This window comes from Bos taurus, chromosome 3, assembly GCF_002263795.3.
Source record: "Bos taurus isolate L1 Dominette 01449 registration number 42190680 breed Hereford chromosome 3, ARS-UCD2.0, whole genome shotgun sequence".
NCBI lineage: Eukaryota > Metazoa > Chordata > Mammalia > Artiodactyla > Bovidae > Bos > Bos taurus.
In genome coordinates, this window is record NC_037330.1 from 67,473,727 (window position 1) to 67,494,953 (window position 21,227).

Sequence of the window (21,227 nt, forward strand, 5' to 3'; positions counted from 1 at the left end):
TGTGTTGGTTTTATATGTATGTCCCCATCTGGAATCCTTTCCTAGATTCCCTGCTGAGAACGACTAGTGACAGCTGCAGCTTTTCTTTTGCGTGGCATCAGTCTGCAGTCCCCATTCTCTGAGGTCTGCTGATTCAGACCTTTCCTCAGTCTCTATTTTCTTTTTTTTTAGTTACTATGCATTTGTTTTAGTGTGCACGTGAAGTAAAGGCCATTGTTCATGGGTATCTTGGAAGCCAAAAGGCTGCAAAGATTCGTGGGTACAGGTCAGACATTTAAAAGTTGACAGAATGGTCATCACTTAACCCAGGGATGCCCATGTTAGGATAAGTTGGTCACAGAATGGGTTAGACTGACATCTCGGTCACCTGCCAACCTCAAGAAAACTTGTGTGCAACAAGATACACTGTGAAACACCCCAGCATTCCCAACCCCACCACAAGTCCTTTTAGGTATTAGTTTGGCTCTGAGAAAACCAAAGGTCTGGCTAGAAGAAATGTGATCCTGTATGTCCAAATAGTTGAGCACACTGTCTTCCAGCACACCTACTTATTTTATATTTAAGAATTATGAATCCTGGAAGCTGTAGTTATTTAGCAAAATGGCAAAGCTTTACTAAAATCAACCTAGAATTATGTTAGGAAGAATGTCCTAACACAATAAGGTCACTTAATCAGTTCAGTTCAGTTCAGTCGCTCAGTCATGTCTGACTCTTTGCGACCCCATGATTACAGCATGCCAGGCCTCCCTGTCCATCACCAACTCCCGGAGTTCACTCAGACTCACGTCCATTGATTCGGTGATGCCATCCAGCCATCTCATCCTCTGTTCCCTTCTCCTCCTGCCCCTAATCCCTCCCAGCATCAGAGTCTTTTCCAATGAGTCAACTCTTCGCATGAGGTGGCCAAAGTATTGGAGTTTCAGCTTTAGCATCATTCCTTCCAAAGAAATCCCAGGGCTGATCTCCTTCAGAACGGACTGGTTGGATCTCCTTGCAGTCCAAGGGACTCTCAAGAGTCTTCTCCAACACCACAGTTCAAAAGCATCAATTCTTCGGCGCTCAGCTTTCTTCACAGAACTAAAATGGACTGGAATGGGTGAATTTAACTCAGATGACCGTTATATCTACTACCGTGGGCAAGAATCCCTTAGAAGAAATGGAGTAGCCATCATGGTCAACAGAAGAGTCCGAAATGCAGTACTTGGATGCAATCTCAAAAGTGACAGAATAATCTCTGTTCGTTTCTAAGGCAAACCATTCAATATCACAGTAATCCAAGTCTATGCCCCAACCAGTAATGCTGAAGAAGCTGAAGTTAAATGGTTCTATGAAGACCTACAAGACCTTTTAGAACTAACACCCAAAAAAGTCCTTTTCATTATAGGGGACTGGAATGGAAAAGTAGGAAGTCAAGAAACACCTGGAATAACAGGCAAATTTAGTCTTGGAATACAGAATGAAGCAGGGCAAAGGCTAATAGAGTTTTGCCAAGAGAACGTACTGGTCATAGCAAACACCCTCTTCCAACAACACAAGAGAAGACTCTACACATGGACATCACCAGATGGTCAACACCAAAATCAAATTGATTATGTTCTTTGCACGTCACTTAATAAGTACCCTTAAAAACAAGGGTTCCCAAGTCAAACAAACCAAATGGAATACCTGATTTAATTAATAAGCAGAAGTCTCCAAAAGCTTTCAAAATTTCAAAATAACTTCACTAGAATCCTTGCAGAAGTCTAATGAAAAATTAAACCTAGAAAAGATACTTAAAACAATCATTGTTCAATTGAATTGTTGTTCAATTGTGAACAACTGGGACACTGGAAAAGAAATTGTTCTTAAGGGCCTAGGTAAGTTTTTCAGCATCAACTAAAATGGCCCCATATGGGCCCCTTGCAAAGTTGGTGAAACAGGGATTTTTGGGGTAAAGTGCTAAATTATTTCCTTAAACATTTAGAGGAACTGAAAATATTCAGCGCCTAGTAAGAATTTATTTTGGCCTTATACCCTAAGCTAAATACACCCAGAGGGAAAGAAACATTCCAGCAACAGGTGGGTGCATGCCATTCCTTTTTGTGAGTCCCAAAGCCTCTTCTGTTCATCTCAGAATACTTGTAGATATTGGGACTTTGGAGACAGTTGTTCTGCACTTAATCTGTGTCTTTGTGATACAGATTTCCTATTCCCATCTTCTTTGAGACTTAAGATCCATTCTTTAAATATGCAGTTGTTTCTCTTCAGGAAAAAAAAGAGGGGGAAGAAATATTTGGAGATTGGGCAGATAAAAAAATCTTAGGTGTGTTTTTCACTAATATTGGTAACTATAAGATCTCTGCATCTGTGTGTATCTACATATTTATGCTGTAGATATGCATGTATATGTGTAGCCTCTGGATGGTACTGCAAAATTATTTTGTAAAAGAGCTTTATTTAGTTAGTTTGACCTCAAGCTCATAAAGATTGGGCATTCTGAAATTCTCAGAAATGTTAACAGAAACTAACTGAAATGCTTTTCAAAGTTATGTGATCTGAGATATTTTTAGTGAAGAAAAGCTAATTTAAGGTTGTTGGTTAAAGCAAACATCTTTTTAGAATTATCAGCACTAGGCTTGAAAGAAAAATAACTGGGTATGATGTATCCCTAAGTAATCTAAATAATTGTTAGGAGCAAGTAAGTAAATATGTTGTTGTTTAATTGCTCTTTTATGACCCCATGGACTGTAGCCCGCCAGGCTCCTCTGTCTGTGGGATTTCCCAGGCAAGAATACTGCAGTGGGTTGTCATTACCTTCTCCAGGGGATCTTGCTGACCCAGGGATTGAACCCATGTGTCCTGCATTGGCAGGCGGATTCTATAAACATAAGTAGGGTAAAAAGCTTTTAGTTGAGTTTTTCAAATTAGTTTCCCAAATCTTCTCAGTAAATTGAAACCTTAAAGTTTTGCCAAAATTAAGTTAAATGCTAGAAATGTAATGAATTATAGATCTATTATAGATCTCTCCAAATTAAAATACTGAACCATGGAATTATTGAACACAGGTTTGGGTCTTTCTCTTTCTTTCTTTGGCCACACTGAGTAACTTGTAAGATGTAATCTTAGGTTCCCAGCCAGGAATTGAACCTGGGCCGTTGGCTGTGAAAGCATGGAGTCTTAACCACTGGACTGCCAGGGACGTCCCTTTGGTTTCTTATTGTAGAAGAACTAAGATAAATTTGGGTTTATTAGTAAGGATGTACCATGTGGCTATACCTTCCACAATCTCTAGTGATTGAGGCACCCACTTCTTTGGGAAAATCATATGAATGTTAATGAAAACCTTGGGATTTCTTGGAATTATCACTGTCCCTATCACCCTTAATCCTCAGGTGAGATTGCAAGAATTAATGGGAAAAAAAAAACTGTGTTCAAGAGGAACAAGAATTAATAACATGAGACTGAATGAACTGATAAGGATGATTTTAATTTTTATAACTTTGTGTTTATAAAGTATTATGGGTTCTTTAATGTTTTTTTTCCAGATTTAAAGAAATCTTTTTCCTTAAGCTGTCAACAACTTGGTAGGATATACCTTGGTGAATAAGGATGAAACATTTACTTTTTCTTCCTATCTGATCCCCCAAATTCAGAAACTCTTAGTGAATATTCTTATTTTCATTCTCTTTGTAACAGGACACAATTAGAAATATTGACTGTATTAATCTCTTTTGTCTGGAATGTTTTATAGTTGAGAGAGGTGTACATCAACTCAGATATGACCAGACAGCTTTAAGAAAACTGCTTGGAAAAATCAACCGGGTACTTTGCTTCCAAAGTTCCAGCGAAGCAATCTTAAAAAAGAACTTACATGGTCAATCATTATTCTTGTTGCACTTCTGTAAAAATCAGGCCAAGTTTAATACAGACAGATTAGTTTTACTGTGATTATCTTGGTTTAAAAAATCAAGTAATCATAGAGAGAAAAAATTATATTTGTACCTTTATAGATAATGGACTCTAATTGTCTTTCTGGTCTTATTATGTACCTGTAAACTGAAAGTGGATCCTGTATTTGTTTAGTTTCCTCAGATGACAATGACTCACCAAATTAATGTTTCCAGTTTCCTCTCATCATTTTGATTTGAAATCACTAAGAACAAAGGCAGGCATCCTTGGTAGCTCAGCTGATAAAGAATCTACCTGCAATGCAGGAGACCCTGGTTCGATTCCTGGGTTGGGAAGATCCCCTGGAGAAGGGATAGGCTACCTAGTCCAGTGTTCTTGGGCTGCCCTGGTGGCTTAGTCGATAAAGAATCTGCCTGCAATGCGGTAGATCTGGGTTCAGTCCCTGAGTTGGGAAGATCCTCTGGAGGAGGGCATGGCAACCCACTCCAGTATTCTGGCCTGGAGAATCCCCATGGCTGGAGAAGCCTGGTGGGCTACAGTCCATGGAGTCACAGAGAGCCAGACCCATTTGAGAGACTAAGCACAGCACAGCACAGCACAAGAACAAAGGCAGCCTTTGAGCCCTATCAGAAGGGACCTTACCAAGTATTTCTGACTGCTGACACTGCTGCAAAACTAAGAGCTATTTAGCCTTGGGTACACATCTCAGAGCCAAGGAAGATTCTGTCTGACATCTGGTCCTGTCCAAATGCTGGAGACCTCCGAATCAACCTGACAAAAAAGAGAAATAACTCACATTGATGTAGACTGCTTCTGCCCATGATGACAGATCAATACTTCATACTTTAACTGAAAGCTCTTCTTCTTTGCTTTCCCTTCTTTAGTCTGGCATTTACCTGGAAAGACAACACTGTTATCCATATCTCCCAAGCCATTGTTTAGAGGGATAACCTCTGGTATTTAGAACAACTTTTTCAGATTAGGAGAAAATCTAATTGACCATTGGCTTGATGGGCAAAAGCAGCAGAACTTGCAAATGAATCCATTAACAGTGCCACCTAAGTAGAAGTAGTTTGTGCCCTGATAGGATTTGTCTTGGTTTGTGATGGTTATTTTCCTTGGGTCTATGAATGCCTAGATGACTGGTATATAAGCAGATAATACCTTTTAGGTTATCTAACTGTGCCCCTGTCTGTTCTAGAAAGGACCTACCAGAAGGCATTTAGGATTTGAAATTGCTTCCTTTGGCAGGGCAAGTTTCCCTGATAAGGAGTAAATAAAAATGAGAATATGATCAGAAGCCTCTCCGTAACTCTTGAAAGTATTGCAGAACCCATTGAAAAAGCGCTAGCTGCCTGGAAAGCTTTCTTAGGCTGTGGCTGTAGTTGTTCTTGATAATAGAATAGTCCTTGATTATCTTTTAGGTCAACCAGGAGGTATCTGTGCTATGGCTAGTATTACCTGCTATACCTGGATTGACACGTCTATGGAAGGTGAAACTCTATTACATAAGGTCGTTGAGCAAGCCAGTTGGCTTAAGAGGCTAACTCCTTCAATGGGGTCTTTGGTTGGTTTGAGTATTGGGGACCATGACTCTGAAGTGCATTCTAAGCACTGGGGATAATCCTGCTTATAATAATCAAAGTAGTCCCCATGGTGCGTTGTATTTTCTCAGAAGCTTTAAATTCATATTCACAGCTGCCGACCACCAAGCAAATGATCTCCCTAAGACTGGAAGGTCAGAAATGGAATGAAGAAGTATGACCAACTTAAAATTTATGAACCTGGAACCAGCATCTCTGGGTGTCATGGGAATTAAGCAAAAATGTTACGGTTTCTCTTTATCCCCCAACACCCCAGACGCAGTTTGCATGATAAAACTCTTGCCTTTTTATTGTTCCTCCCCCCAGAAAGGGAGATATCCTGGCCTAAAAAGAATTTTTTTTTTTTTTTTTTTGCTAATAGCTACCTTGCCTTACCTTTCTTCCTATGAAAACCTATTTTGTACAACCCCTCGGAGAACTCTTTCAGTTGCTGGATGGGATGCTGCCTGACTTCATGAACTGGCCTGAGAGAGTCAATTAGATCTTCAAACTAAAAAAGTAATTAACAACAGTATGGTTCTGTTACAAAAACAGATATAGAGAACAATGAAACAGAATAGGTAGTCCAGAAATAAACCTATGCTTGCTTATTTGTTAATTTACAGTGAGGGAAGTAAGAATACAGACTAGGGAAGAACACTCTCATGCACCTCGATGTTCATAGCAACATTATTTACAGTAGCCAAATATGGAAGTAACTGTAAGTCTCTACCAATAGATGAATGAGTAAAGATGTGGTATATATATACAATGAAATATTACTCAGCCAAAGAAAATAATGGAATTTTGCCATTTGCAACAACACGGATGGACCTAGAGGGTATTATGCTTAGTGAAGTAAGTGAGAGAAAAGATAGATACTGTATACTATCACTTATATGTGGAATCTAAAAAATAAAACAGAAATAGAGTCAGAGACGGAGCAAACAGATGGTTGTCAGATGGGTGAGTTAAGGGGAGGCACGGGTGAAATAGTTAAAGAGGATTAAGAAGTATAAACTTATAGTTATAAAGTAAATAAGTCATAGCAGTGTAATGTACAGCATAGGGAATATAGTCAATGGTTTAATAACTTTGTATGATGACAGATTGTAACTAGACTTCTCATGGTGACCATTTCGTAATGTACAAAAATGGCAAATCACTATGTGGTGCATCTGAAACTAATGTAATTGTCTCAGTTATAATTCAGTTTTTTAAAAAAGTCAAAGTATGTTTTTCGTTTGTTTTTTAGCAGCAAGGAAGAAAATATTTATTGTGTACTTAACAAAGCCCACCAGGTTGTTCACACAGGAGTACCTTCACTATACCTAGAACTTTAATTTTATCTTTGTTTATTTTATCTTTTACTTTGTTTCTTCAGCCTTCCATCTGTTTTGTCCTTGTTTGACATTTCACTTTCTTAGCCTTCCCCTACCCATTTTTTCCTCCTTTGCTTCTTAATTTATATCATGAACTCTTCTTATTTCCTGTTATTGCTTTCCTGAATCTGGAAGGCACTGTGATGTTATACAAATTACTTAAGCTCTTTGAGCTTTAGTTTGAAGGGGAGATAATAATTTTTGTATACCTCAAAGTTATTGGTAAACTTAAATGAGAATATCTACAAACTGCTTCACATGGTTCTTGGAACACCTGCGTGCTATAAATTAGAGTTGCTCTGCCCTTCCCCATCCCTCTCCTGTCGTGTTGGTGATTACCTATGCACATAGTCTTGTTGCCACAGGTGCACAAGTTCTGTGGTGTCTGGGCCTGTAATGGTTTCCTTTAGATAGCCTGGGCTTCTGCCAAGCTGGGTTCTTTGCCTTATACATCTCTACAGCTGCTCCTTTATTAGAAATGCTCTTATTTCCCATCTGTAATCTTCCTATTTCTTTCAAAAAATAGCTTAAGTCCCACTCCCTCTTTTTTCTTATCCTCAAACACTTAGAAGTTTATTTTTTTCTGAATTAGAACCTGTTACCTTTTTCCCTGCTGCTGCTGCTGCTGCTGCTAAGTCGCTTCCGTCGTGTCCGACTCTGTGTGACCCCATAGACAGCAGCCCACCAGGTTCCCCCATCCCTGGGATTTTCCAGGCAAGAACACTTAGTGGGTTGCCATTTCCTTCTCCAATGCATGAAAGTGAAAAGTGAAAAGTGAAGTCACTCAGTCGTGTCCGACTCCTAGCGACCTCATGGACTGCAGCCTACCAGGCTCCTCCGTCCATGGGATTTTCCAGGCAAGAGTACTGGAGTGGGGTGCCATTGCCTTCTCCGACCTTTTTCCCTACCTTGCTATGTTTATCCATCTCTGACTAGACTTGAAGAGAAGACCCAAGTCTTATCAGTTTTTGTATCCTCTATGAAAGGTAACCATGTGACATATGTATAGTGGGCACTTTTTATGCTTTGCATAGTGAATGAACTTGCGTCTGGCATTGGGGTTAGCAGACATTTGATCCTGCCCAACATGTCCATAAGACATTTGGTCCATGGCAAAGGATCCTTGAAATTTGGCTTGTCCAGATGTCCATGAGCATATTTAGTTCATTCCAGATGGTTCTGGACAGGACCAAATATTAAGGACCTTTTGACATGGACCAAATGTCCTGTAGGGGTCCTTGGCAGTTCACTGGTGTGGAGTATCGGGTATAAGATTGACCTAAAAGTTACTGTGAGATCTGTGTAGTGATGAAGTTGTAGTTTTCAGACTATTCCTTGGAGCACTAGGGTGTCTTGAGGTTCTTTGGGTTTATGGATAAATTAAGAAAGGTACCTGATTTTTAGAATAGTTTATGTAGCTTCACAGCAGGAGGACAGGGGGATGGATAGCAAGGCTGTGCTTTAGCTTCTTGCAGTCCAGAGCAGCTCTGATTTCATCTTCTTTACATACTTGTCTATTATATAGTAAATATTTTATTGGAATTTAAAATTTGAATGAAGGGTCATGGTTGCAAAATGTTTAAAAAATTGCTCTGGTAAGATCATTCTACCGAGATGGATATAGATGCAGAAAAAAGCAGTTTTCTTGTCATAGTGTTGCCTGTGAGTTCTCATAAATTTCCCTGGTGGCTCAGATGGTAAAGAATCAGCCTGCAATGCAGGAGACCTGGGTTCATCCTTAGGTTGGGAAGATCCCCTGGAGGAGGGAATGGTTACTCACTCCAGTATTCTTGCCTGGAGAATCCCATGGACAGAGGAGCTTGGTGAGCTCCAGTCCATGGGGTCTCAAAGAATTGGACACAACTGAGGGACTAACACTTTTGCTTTCATACTTTGTAGCATATGATTTAAAAAAGGGAATGTTGTTTTCCTCCCTGGCCAGCTTCCTGTTTTATCAATAACCTATTCTAATGTCTGTAAAGCTTTCCTAAAGTGTCAAGCAGTACAGTAGCAATGAAAGTTTAATCTTTAGAACTACAATGTTGTGTTAATGAATTTAATATAAGCTGTATGAATATGTAAGCATGCGCATTTATTATTGCTATACATATTTTTTTCAGTTTCAGGTATGCCCCAGAAGTCTGTGTGTGTCTACTCCTGGACATCGCACTGATCTTTTTCAGAGGGATCCTAAAAATGTCCTGATAACTGATTTCTTTGGAAGTGTACGGAAAGTGGAAATTACAACAGAGACTATTAGTTTGCAGCCAGATTCAGGAGTCGTGGAAAGCAGGTATTCATCTTAAATTATTTTTTGAATAGAGTATTCTAGTCTCATGGTTTGTAAATTTTTATGTGATATAATAATGAGATGAATATTTGTATTTATAAATAAAATTGCACCTTTCTACCCATTCTTCACTTTAGTTGGTTCTTTGCTTTTCAGATTAATGGGCAAAAGCTCTAAATACCAGTGACAAGCTAAGATCTTGATCAGGGTTATGTTGTAGCTCCAAAATATGATGTTTGTAAGTAGTGTGAATTCAGACTTGCTTTTAAAAAGATGAAAACTTCCCTGACAACTGATTATGTCTGAGCCATACTTTTCTGTCAGTAGAGGTGTATATGCTGGTTCAGAAGACCTTCATAACTGGGCAGGACATTTCAAAGATTAATACTCTCTAACAAATGTGTATTTTGTCACCTATTGCAGTAGAAGGTATTAAATGACGTAACACTGAATAGGGAAGCTGGCAGCTGGGCATTTAGAGTATAATAGGCCCTAGGAATCTGGCAGAGGCAAGGCAGATAAACATAGAAAGAGGAGATCAGTACCAGGAGAATATAGATGCCAAATGTGTACTTCAAACTCTAGCACAGTGCTTCTGTTTTCAGGATTTCTCTGGACTCCAGCAGTCTGATTAGTTCTTTGCCGTGTGTTTTGTTTCCCAGAGTCTGGGTGGTTTATGAGTCTGGTTCAAGCCTATCTCTGGCTTTTGTCTAGTGTTGTATTCTATTAAACAGTTTATCTGGGGCTGTTGTAAATTTGAAGTGGCTTTTTATGAACAGTTCCCACTGTTCAGGATTTCTCTGGGGTCCCTTAGTTATTAGTTAGGGAAAGGAATGAGAGAAAGAGAGGTAGGTATACTCCAAGTACTCTCCTCTTGAGGAGTGGATTGTGTGTGAGTGAGTAGTGTGTGCATGCGTGTGTGTGTGTGTGTGTGTGTGTGTGTGAAAGAGTGAGAGACTGAGAGAGACTCGTTAATTTTGGCTATGTGACTTTAGAAGTATAGATAGTGTTCTGTTTTTCTTCTCTTAAACATTTTTAAAGGCAACATACTTTGTTGGGGGTTAAGTAGTATCTCAGTTAATACTTATTTTTTTGAAATACATAGAAATTGATATTGTTTGCCATTCAGCTTTGTTATTTGGAATTGTTTCATGCTATCTATTGGAAACACATACTCCAGGGAGCTTTCCTGGATTGCCAAATGGCAACATATAAATTACTTTAAATTTTGAAAATTTCAAAGATTTGTAATTGAGGTTGTGAATGTTTTAGAAATAAATTTTAAAAGCTAGTAGTAAATGTATTTCTTATGAAGATTTGAAATTGATTTTATTATTATTTCCTATTATGATATTCAAAGTCTAGATTTTTTCGTTTTCAATTTCCTATGTCTGTTGGCTTTAAAAATATTTTCTCGAGACAACAGATGATATCCAACAACAGTGTTACTTTATTTATTATTTAAATACTGTTTTTAAGTTGCTTTTGTAAAATAGGTAAACTATACCTTAATACTTAGCAATTGAAATTGAGCTACTGTATGTCTTTTACCAGGTTCATTTTGTAATTTTCCTTGAACCTAAGTCCATAATATACGGGATACACCTTTTGTTAACCATCTGAATATTGCATTAATTTCCTATAGTGATAAGGACTGTGTTTATACTTCCTCTGTACTTATTTTCTATTCTGTTCACTTAACACAATATTAAATATAATAGTTGTACAATAAAAATGATTTCAGTGGAATTCTACTAAGTTCTATTATATATTCTGGAAAGATGAAATTTTATCTCATGAAGTATCTCTCTATATAATTCAAAAGCAAAAGTTGTTGGTGCTGATAATTATCTTCATTTATCTTTAATTAAGGAGAAAATTATTTTAAGCATCAATGCCAGATATCAGGCACTGTATTTTGTTTTTTAATTTTTATTTTATATTGGAATATAGTTGATTAACAGGGTTGTTGCTTTCAGATGCTCAGCAATGAGCAGACACTGTTGAATTTGAGCACCCTCTAGTGTTTATGAATAAATTTTATTTAGAACATTGCTCACAGATGGTTTCATAATTACTGATACTTGTTATCTAATTAATTTAGGAGGATTCAATTCTCAACATATTCCAGAAATTTTTTCTTGGGTGATACAAATATTATCTCATTATTATAGGTGCTATTTATATGCAAATATGAGTGGCAGTTGGATGTTTGTTTAGAGAAAAGTATATTTAGAGATCAGCTATCACAAAAAGCTACTTTATTAAGGAAATTTGGGGATTGAATGCATATGTAATTTTACAGATCTTAGGTTAAAACATCAATACAATTACTGTTATTAAAATCGACAGTTAAGCTTTTAAAAATAATATTTTATACATATATTAGGAAAATAATGGAACTCATTTTCCAGATTGTCTATATTTCATATTTTGTGTATTAGAGCAAGCTAAACTAAATTCCAATACAATGGAGAACATTAGAACATAAAATTGACTGAAGTAGCTATATGAAATAATTGTTTTTTAATATGTCTTCCAACATACACGTATTATATGAATAAGGTACAGTCATATACTTAAGTGATAATCATAACCTTAGCGACAACACTTGTTTCACCATGTGTCTTACTGTGTCTTTAATTTATTAAAATGAGGCAAAATAAGGAATGGTTGCAATAAGCTTGCCTTATATAACTTGATTCTGAACTGTTTTATCCCAGTGTACATAGGTTGACTTTGATAAATAAGCAGACAAACAGCCTCAAACAGTTGGACTTTCTATAATATAGTAATAAGTCCATGTCAACGTTACTTGGTGTACCAGAGTACCCTAGGGAAAATAGCCTATAGCTTGTGAATGTAAAAATACCCACACTAAAATGTAGAAGTGTAAATTCTGTAGGCATTGTCCAAGAAATAATGAAATCTTGGACAATATCAAGTATAAATACTCAATTTTTACCTTGGTTGGTTAGGTGACATCTTACCCTGTCTGACTTTTGCTTTATGCTCTAAATTTAGGCATTTGATTCTATTAATTTTTGGCTGTTGTAATTTTATTCTGTCATACTATAGAATTTCTTTCTCTCTTGAGGCAGTCTTTAGCAATTACAATTTTTGAATCTAATGGGAAATTTGAGCTGGATGCTTTTCTTACAGATTTCTTATAGATAGAGGGATGAAAATGACCTTAACAAGGTCAGTCTATGTTTTGGACACCAGAGTAGAACTCTTTCAAGGGCTGGGTAAGGAAGTCTGCAGCTCATGTAGTCAGTCAAAGATCAGAAAGCTCCTGCCACAGTTTCTAGATTTTGAGCCTTTTCTAGGTGCTTCATGCTTTATATAAGGACTATTGCCTAGCCTTGTTGGATTGAAAATAATAGAATCCAACCTGAGCTAGCATTATTTCCTTAAAGATATCTCTTATATAGGTATTCTGTGTTTATGGGACCCAAGGGTAGCTTCCAGTAAGTGACTGGAATCAAGCAGCAGAAATCAGTCAAAAATGTGGGCATTACTCACTCTGTCTCTGTGTTGTTCTAGGCTTTTCTTTCTCTCCTACTCTGAATGTAGGGCATAGAATGTGTTTACACTGCTCTTCTGGAGCTTTATATCCATTCTGTTCATCATGATACTTTGGCCAGCTGATGCGAAGAGCTGACTTTTTGGAAAAAACCCTGATGCTGGGAAAAATTGAGGGTAAGAGGAGAAGAGGGTGTCAGAGGATGAGATGGTTGGATAGCATCACTGACTCAATGGACATGAATTTGAAGAAACTCAGGGAGATAGTGATGGACAGGGAAGCCTGGTGTGCTGCAGTTCATGGGGTTGCCAAGAGTTGGATACAACTTAGCGACTGAACAAAGATTGATGATAAAGTGCAACTAGAGAATTAACTTGCTCACCCTCCATTTTAAGCTCTACAGGGGGCTTCTTGAGTAGCCCAGCTTGAGTCAGTTGCTCACCTCTGACCCAGCTGGGCAGTAGTGGGGTCATTTGACACAAAATCTAGGCTACTGGAGGGCCATCCCCAGGTGGATAAGATGAACCTTCCAAAATAAACTTGGAAGCTAGGCAGATACCCTCAAGTAAAAATTACATTAATCCCATTTAATTCACATAATTATGAGGCAGGTAAAATTTTCCCATTATACAGATGAGTAAAGTGAGACTGAGAAAGGTTAAGAAACCTGCCTAAAGTCACACATCTAACAAATGGTGTAGCCAAAATATAAATCCAGGAATGCTTCCTACCTCTAAAAAATATATATTATTTTATTCTTTTATAATTTACCCTGAGTTTACTTGCCTTGCTCGCTTTTAAAACGATATAAAGTATAAATGATAGCACAGTGAATTATCAGAAAGCAACTGCTCATGTAACCACCAGAGAAAGAACAAAGCTGGTATACCAGAAGATCCCCCATCCCTTACAGCCCTTCTCAGTCTCTGCCCTTTCACTCCTCCTCAAAGTTAACCATTTTCCCTTCTCTTAAATGGAGTTTGCTTTCTTGCCGTTCATCTTGGTTACATCACCTAAACAGGTATCTCTAAACCTTAGGTTTTGTTGCTCTTACATACTATGGTACTATGTTTTTGGAAGTCATTTTATATTGTCACTGCAGATGGTGACTGCAGCCATGAAATGAAAAGATACTTACTCCTTGGAAGGAAAGTTATGACCAACCTAGATAGCATATTCAAAAGCAGAGACATTGCTTTGCCAACAAAGGTCCGTCTAGTCAAGGCTATGGTTTTTCCAGTAGTCATGTATGGATGTGAGAGTTGGACTGTGAAGAAAGCTGAGTGCCAAAGAATTGATGCTTTTGAATTGTGGTGTTGGAGAAGACTCTTGAGAGTCCCTTGGACTGCAAGGAGATCCAACCAGTCCATTCTGAAGGAGATGAGCCCTGGGATTTCTTTGGAAGGAATGATGCTGAAGCTGAAACTCCAGTACTTTGGCCACCTCATGCGAAGAGTTGACTCATTGGAAAAGACCCTGATGCTGGGAGGGATTAGAAGCAGGAGGAGAAGGGGATGACAGAGGATGAGATGGCTGGATGGCATCACTGACTCGATGGACGTGAGTCTGAGTGAACTTCGGGAGTTGGTGATGGACAGGGAGGCCTGGCATGCTGCGATTCATGGGGTCGCAAAGAGTTGGACACGACTGAGGGACTGGACTGAACTGATGCACCTGTAGTTTTTTTTTTTTTTCTTCTTCTTTTTTTAGTTTGGTAAAATTACCCTTTTTTAGTGTATATTTCTGAGTTTTGATAAATGCATGCATGTTGGATAATCACCATGCCAATTTATTATTAAAAATTTTCTAACAAGTATGAAAGGAGAAATTAACAATAACACAATAATAGTGGGAGACTTGAATACCCCACTCACACTTATGGATAGATCAACTAAACAGAAAATTAACAAGGAAAAAAAAAAAAAACATGTATCTATAAAGCTCACTAAAAAAAAAAAATAAAAAAAAAATAAAAAAATAAAAGCATCCTAAGTAATTAATGTTAAAGGCATCTCTCATACAAATACTTTTTTTCAGGAAAGCTTGCTAGAAATTGCTATTGCTGGTTATAAGACATCCTAAACAGACTGAATTTTCTAAAAGATTGTTAATCTCTGTAAAAATAAAAGGCATGACTTGATTAGCAAAAAAAAAAAATTTTCTAGTCCGGCTTCTTTTACTGCCAGAATGCATGTCAGATTCATTCCTGTTGTCACATGTATCTTTAGTTTGTGCCTTTTTATTGGTGTATCTCACCAATTGGAGGACATTTGCCCCCCCAGTTTTAGGCAATTAAATAAAACCACTATAAACATTGTATACAAACCGAAGTTTTCACTTCACTTGAGTAAATATACCTAGGAGTAGGTTTGCTGGTTCATATGGAAATGCATGTTTAGCTTGATAAGAAACTTCCAAACTATTTTCTGTAGTCATTGTACCATTTTACATTTCTGCAAATAGTTGTTCCATGTCCTTAATTAGACTTGGTACTGTCTTTTTAATTTTAGCTATTCTCTAGACAGGTAGTGATAATCTCATTATGATTTTAATTTGCAAACCCCTGGTTACTAAGGATATTGAGCATCATTTCATGTTGCTTACTGTCATTCGTATATGTTTCATGAAGTGCCTGTTTAAGTCTTTTGCTCATTTTTAAAAAACTGGGTTATTTTCAACAAAGACCTACTGTATAGCACATGTAACTCTGATCAGTGTTTGTAGCAACCTGGTTGGGAGGGGGTTTGGGGAAGAATGGATACATGTATATGTATAGCTGAGTCTCTTTGCTGTTCACATGAAACTTTGACAACATTGTTTGCTAATCAGCTAAAAGTTCAGTTCAGTTCAGTTGCTCAGTCGTGTCTGACTCTTTGCTACACCATGGACTGCAGCACTCCAGGCCTCCCTGTCCATCACCAACTCCTGGAGTTTACTCAAACTTATGTCCATTGAGTTGGTGATGCCATCCAACCATCTCATCTGTTGTCTCCTTCTCCTCCCGCCTTCATTTTTTCCCAGCATCAGGGTCTTTTCCAATGAGTCAGATCTTTGCATCAGGTGGCCAAAATATTGGAGTTTCAGCTTCAGCATCATTCCTTCCAGTGAATATTCAGGACTGATTTCTTTTAGGATTGACTAGTTGGATCTTCTTGCAGTTCAAGGGACTCTCAAGAGTCTTCTCCAACATCACAGTTCAAAAACATCAATTCTTTGGTGCCCAGCTTTCTTTATAGTCCAACTCTCACATCCATACATGACTACTGGAAAAAACATAGCTTTGACTAGATGAACCTTTGTTGACAAAATAATGTCTCTGCTTTTTGATATGCTGTCTAGGTTGGTCATAACTTTTCTTGCAAGGAGCAAGCATCTTTTAATTTCATGGCTGCAGTCACCATCTACAATGATTTTGGAGCCCCCCAAAATGAAGTCTGTCACTGTTTTCAGTTTCCCCATCTATTTGCCATGAAGTGATGGGACCAGATGCCATGATCTTAGTTTTCTGAATGTTGAGTTTTAAGCCAACTTTTTTACTATCCTCTTTTACTTTCATCAGTAGGCTTTTTAGTTCTTCTTCTCTTTCTGCCATAAGGGTGGTGTCATCTGCATATCTGAGATTATTGATATATCTCCTGGCAATCTTGATTCCAGTTTGTGCTTCATCCAGCCCAGCATTTCTAAGATCGTTCGGTCATCTCTGAGATTGCATCGAGTTGCTGCATTTCAGACTCTCTTGTTGACTATGATGGCTACTCCATTTTTTCTAAGGGATTCTTGCACATAGTAGTAGATATAATGGTTGTCTGAGTTAAATTCCCCCATTCCAGTCCATTTTAGTTCGCTGATTCCTAAAATGTTGGTGTTCACCCTTGCCATCTCCTGTTTGACCACTTCCAATTTGCCTTGATTCGTGGACCTGACATTCCAGGTTCTTATGCAGTATTGCTCTTTACAGCATCGGACTTTACTTTCAACAGCAGTCACATCCACAACTGGGTGTTGTTTTTGCTTTGGTTCCATCTCTTCATTCTTTCTGGAGTTATCTCTCTACTGATCTCCAGTAGCATATTGGGCACCTACCAACCTGGGGAGTTCATCCTTCAGTGTCCTATCTTTTTGCCTTTTCATACTGTTCATGGGGTTCTCAAGGCAAGAATACTGAAGTGGTTTGCCATTCCCTTCTCCAGTGGACCACGTTTTGTCAGAACTCTCCACTATGACCCATCTGTCTTGGGTGGCCCTACATGGCGTGGCTCATGGGTTCAGTGAGTTAGACAAGGCTGTGGTCCATGTGATCAGATTGGTTAGTTTTCTGTGATTGTGGTTTTCAGTCTTTCTGCCCTCTGATGGAGAAGGATAAGAGACTTACTGAAGTTTCCTTATGGGAGAGACTGACTATACCCCAGTACAAAATGAAAAATTAAAAAAAAAAACAGTTGTTTTCTTATTGAATTGTAAGATTTCTTTATGTATTCTGGGTACAAGTCGTGTGTCAAATATATGTATTGCAATATTTTTTCTTAGTCTTTGGCTTTCCTTTCATAGTCTTAATATCTTTTGAAGAGAAGGAGATTTAATGTTGATAAAGCTCATTTATCACTTTACTTTAAGCTTAATACCTTTCATACTATTTACTCCTCTGTGCAAGGATTCTTAAGCTAAATCAAAGTCATAAAGACTTTCCTTTATTTTCTGCTATAAGTTTTATAGTTTTAGCTTTTATGTTTAGGATTATGGTTTATTTTGAATTAATTTTTGAGTATAGTGTTAGGTAGGAGTTAAGGTTCAGTTTTTAAAATATGACTAACTAGTTACTGCCACACCATATGTTGAAAAACTTGAATTCGTTATTGCATTATGTTGATGCCTTTGTCAAAATCACATGACTGTATATGTGTGGGTCTGTTTCTGGACTGTATTCTGTTTCATTGAACTGTGTCTCTGTTTATACAAGTATTGTACTGTCTTAATTATTTTAGAATTATAATAAGTCTTGGAAATCACCAGTTGGAGGACATTTGTTTTTCTAAGTCCTACAAGTCAGTTTTTCTTTCTCAAGGTTCTCTTGACTATTCTAGATCCTTTGTTTCCATACAAATTTTAGAATCAACTTGTCTGTTTCTAAAAAAAAACCTATTAGAATTTTGATTGAAATTGGATTGACTTCATATGTTAATTTGAGAAGTATAGATAGCTTAACAATATTGAGTGCTCTGATCTGTGAACATATATCTGCATTTATCTAGATCTCCTGTATTTTCTCTCTGCATTGTTTTATAGTTTTCGTAGAGAAGTTTTCCATACTTTTTGTTAAGTTTATCCCTAAGTATTTTTGGTTTTGATGCTATTTTAAGTGATATTTTAAAAATTTATTTTTCATTTGTTGCTCAAATATAGAAGTACAATTAATTTTTATATTGACTATATTCTTGGACTTTATTGATTCTGGTATTGAACAACACAATCCCAGTCAAAATCCCAGCAGGCTTTTTTCTGTAGAGATTGACAGATTCTAAAATTTATATGGAAATAAAATATCAATAATCATATGAGTTCTAGTCTCTGTTTGTAATGTTTACTAGGAAATTAGATAAAATTTAAATGTACACATTCAGTAGAAACATGAAATTTGGCCAAAATAATATATGAGGAATATGAAGCTTTGTGATGAAACAATTCACTGAAAATTGCTCATAGTGAATTGATATGATTATGAAACTTTATGAACCAAAGATTCATCAAAATGGTTCAAATAATGGTTGACAGGATTTCTCCCCTACTATTCTACATACTTGGAGAAGGCAATGGCACCCCACTCCAGTACTCTTGCCTGGAAAATCCCATGGATGGAGGAGCCTGGTAGGCTGCAGTCCATGGGGTTGCTGAGGGTCGGACAGAACTGAGCGACTTCACTTTCACTTTTCACTTTCATGCATTGGAGAAGGAAATGGCAACCCACTCCAGTGTTCTGGCCTGGAGAATCCCTGCTGTCTATGGGGTTGCACAGAGTTGGACACGACTGAAGTGACTTAGCAGCAGCAGCATTCTACATACTACTCTGTCTTTCAAAGTGATTAACTTCCTCATTGTTATAATTTTATATTAACAAGCATCTTATTTGGCCATTTATTTTATATTGTTATTTATAACTGTTAGTTGCAGTTATTCAGAAGCTCATTAAAGTAGAATATCAGACCATAAAATGCATGTGGTTGATTTATAAAGATACCAAAATTGATGGTTACATTATTTATTTTGTAATTTTACATACACATAAAGTTTTTTTAATTGAAGTATAGTTGGATACAATATTGTGTTAGTTTTAAGTGTACAGCAAATTGATTTATTTATGCATGTCAACACATATATATACTCTTTTTCAGATTCTTTTCCATTATAGGTTATTATAAGATATTGAATATAGTTCCCTATGCTATACAGTGTGACTTTGTTGTTTATTTTATTTGTGTTAATAGTAGAGTGTATCTGCTAATCCCAAATTCCTAAATTGTCCCCCTCCCTCCTCCCCTCCCTCCCCCATCTCTTCCCCTTGGTAACCATAAGTTTGTTTTCTGTGTTTATGAGTATTTCTGTTTTGTAGTGCATTTGTATCTTTTAGATTCCACATATAAGTGATTATATATGTCTGTCTGATTTACTTCATTAGTATGATAATCTCTAGGTCTATTTATGTCACTGCAAATGGCATTATTTCATTCTTTTTTATGACAGTAATATTGATTATATTTATATACCACATCTTCTTTATCCGTTTATCTCTTGGTGGTTATTTAGGTTGTTTCCACATCTTGGCTATTGTAAATAGTGCCACCATAAACATTGGGAATTGGGATGCATGTATCGTTTTGAATTAGAATTTTCATCAGTTTTGGATCTATACCCAGGAGTGGGATTGCTGGATCATATGATAACTTTATCTTTAGTTTTTTAAGGAATCTTCATACTGTTCTCCCTGGAGAAGGCACTGGCACCCCACTCCAGTGTTCTTGCCTGGAAAATCACATGGACGGAGGAGCCTGGTAGGCTGCAGTCCATGGGGTTGCACAGAATCGGACACGAATAAGCGACTTCACTTTCATTTTTCACTTTCATGCATTGGAGAAGGAAATGGCATCCCACTCCAGAGTTCTTGCCTGGAGAATCCCAGGGATGGGGGAGCCTGTTGGGCTGCTGTCTATGGGGTCGCACAGAGTCAGACACGACTGAAGCGACTTAGTAGCAGCAGCAGCAGCAGCAGCATGTTCTCCACAGTGCTAGGGTTCCCATTTCTCCACACGCTTTTCAGGATTTATTATTTGTAGACTTTCTATGGTGGCCATTCTGATCAGTGTGAGGTGATACCCCATTGTAATTTTGATTTGCATTTCTCTAATAGTTAGCGACATTGAGCATCTGTTCATGTGTTTGTTGGCCACCTGTGTATCTTCTTTGGAGGAATGTCTGTTTAGGTCTTTTGCACATTTTTTTGATTGGGCTGTTGTTTTTTTGATATTGAGCTGTCTGAACTGTTTGTATACCATGGGAATTAATTCCTTATCGGTTGCATCATTTGCAAATATTTTCTCCTATTCCATAAGTTGTTCTTTATTTTGTTTATGGTTTCTTTTGCTGTGCAAAAGCTTTTAGACATAAAGTTCTTACTGTTGTAGTGTAAAAATAATGTGTTGATTATTTTATGGGAAGTTTTTTTGCAGAATTTATTTTACTATGTGAAATTGAAATTCATTGAATTGGTTTATGACTTTTAAGAAATCAGTGTATAGAAATAGTATAGTAGAATGTAGTATATCCTTTTGTGTAAGTAAAACCTCTCTGAATATAAATTAGTAAATATTATGTTGACTAAGGATAGTAATTTCTAGCTGGTGTTTTTTAGTATGTTAAACTGTGTCAGAGCAAAATTAAATTTAAACACTGAACATAAATTTTTTTTTTTAATTTTGAAAGATTTCAAAATGACATGGTATAATTATTTGTAAAAATAGGACATTAGAGCTTAATCCATTGACTAAATGTTTAAAGAATAATGTTTTCAATTATATGGAAATTGAAAAATGTTTTCAATTATATGGAAAATTTGACTGTGGGACCTTTATGGTTTCTTTGAATTCTTTAATTCTATGTTCTGTGGCTCTTCTAATTTCCTCACTAATTGTAATATTGTTGCTTTACCCCACTAAATTAAGATTTAATGTCCTAAATGAGTTCAGTCAACTTATTAATATCTATTATCTGATGTTACAGAGGCTGTTAGAACACATTGATCAACAGCAGGGTCATTGGAATCAATCTGCTTCTAAATTCAGAGTCTGCCATTTAATAGCTATGTACCTCAAGCAGACCACTTGATTTCTTTGATTCTCTCTGTAAAATGGGAATAATCATTCCACTTTATAAAGGTTATTAAGATAATTGATTTTTATTTTGCTTGTAAAGCTCTTCAGTGCTCAAATAGTAGAGTGCTCAGTAAGTGTTAACATTGAGAGAATATATTACATGTACTGTAAAATTATTGATAGAATTCTATTTTTAGT

The 21,227-nt window shown here is 37.0% G+C and overlaps 1 protein-coding gene across 1 annotated transcript in view; it reads left to right on the top strand.

The window, feature by feature from the left end:
* PIGK (phosphatidylinositol glycan anchor biosynthesis class K) overlaps nucleotides 1-21,227 on the top strand; it is a 136,895-nt gene that overhangs the window by 43,196 nt on the left and 72,472 nt on the right. Inside the window, exon 9 of the mRNA NM_001077880.1 lies at nucleotides 8,974-9,146. Within this exon, the coding sequence (NP_001071348.1) occupies nucleotides 8,974-9,146 (173 nt within the window). The remainder of the gene's footprint in view (nucleotides 1-8,973; nucleotides 9,147-21,227) is intronic.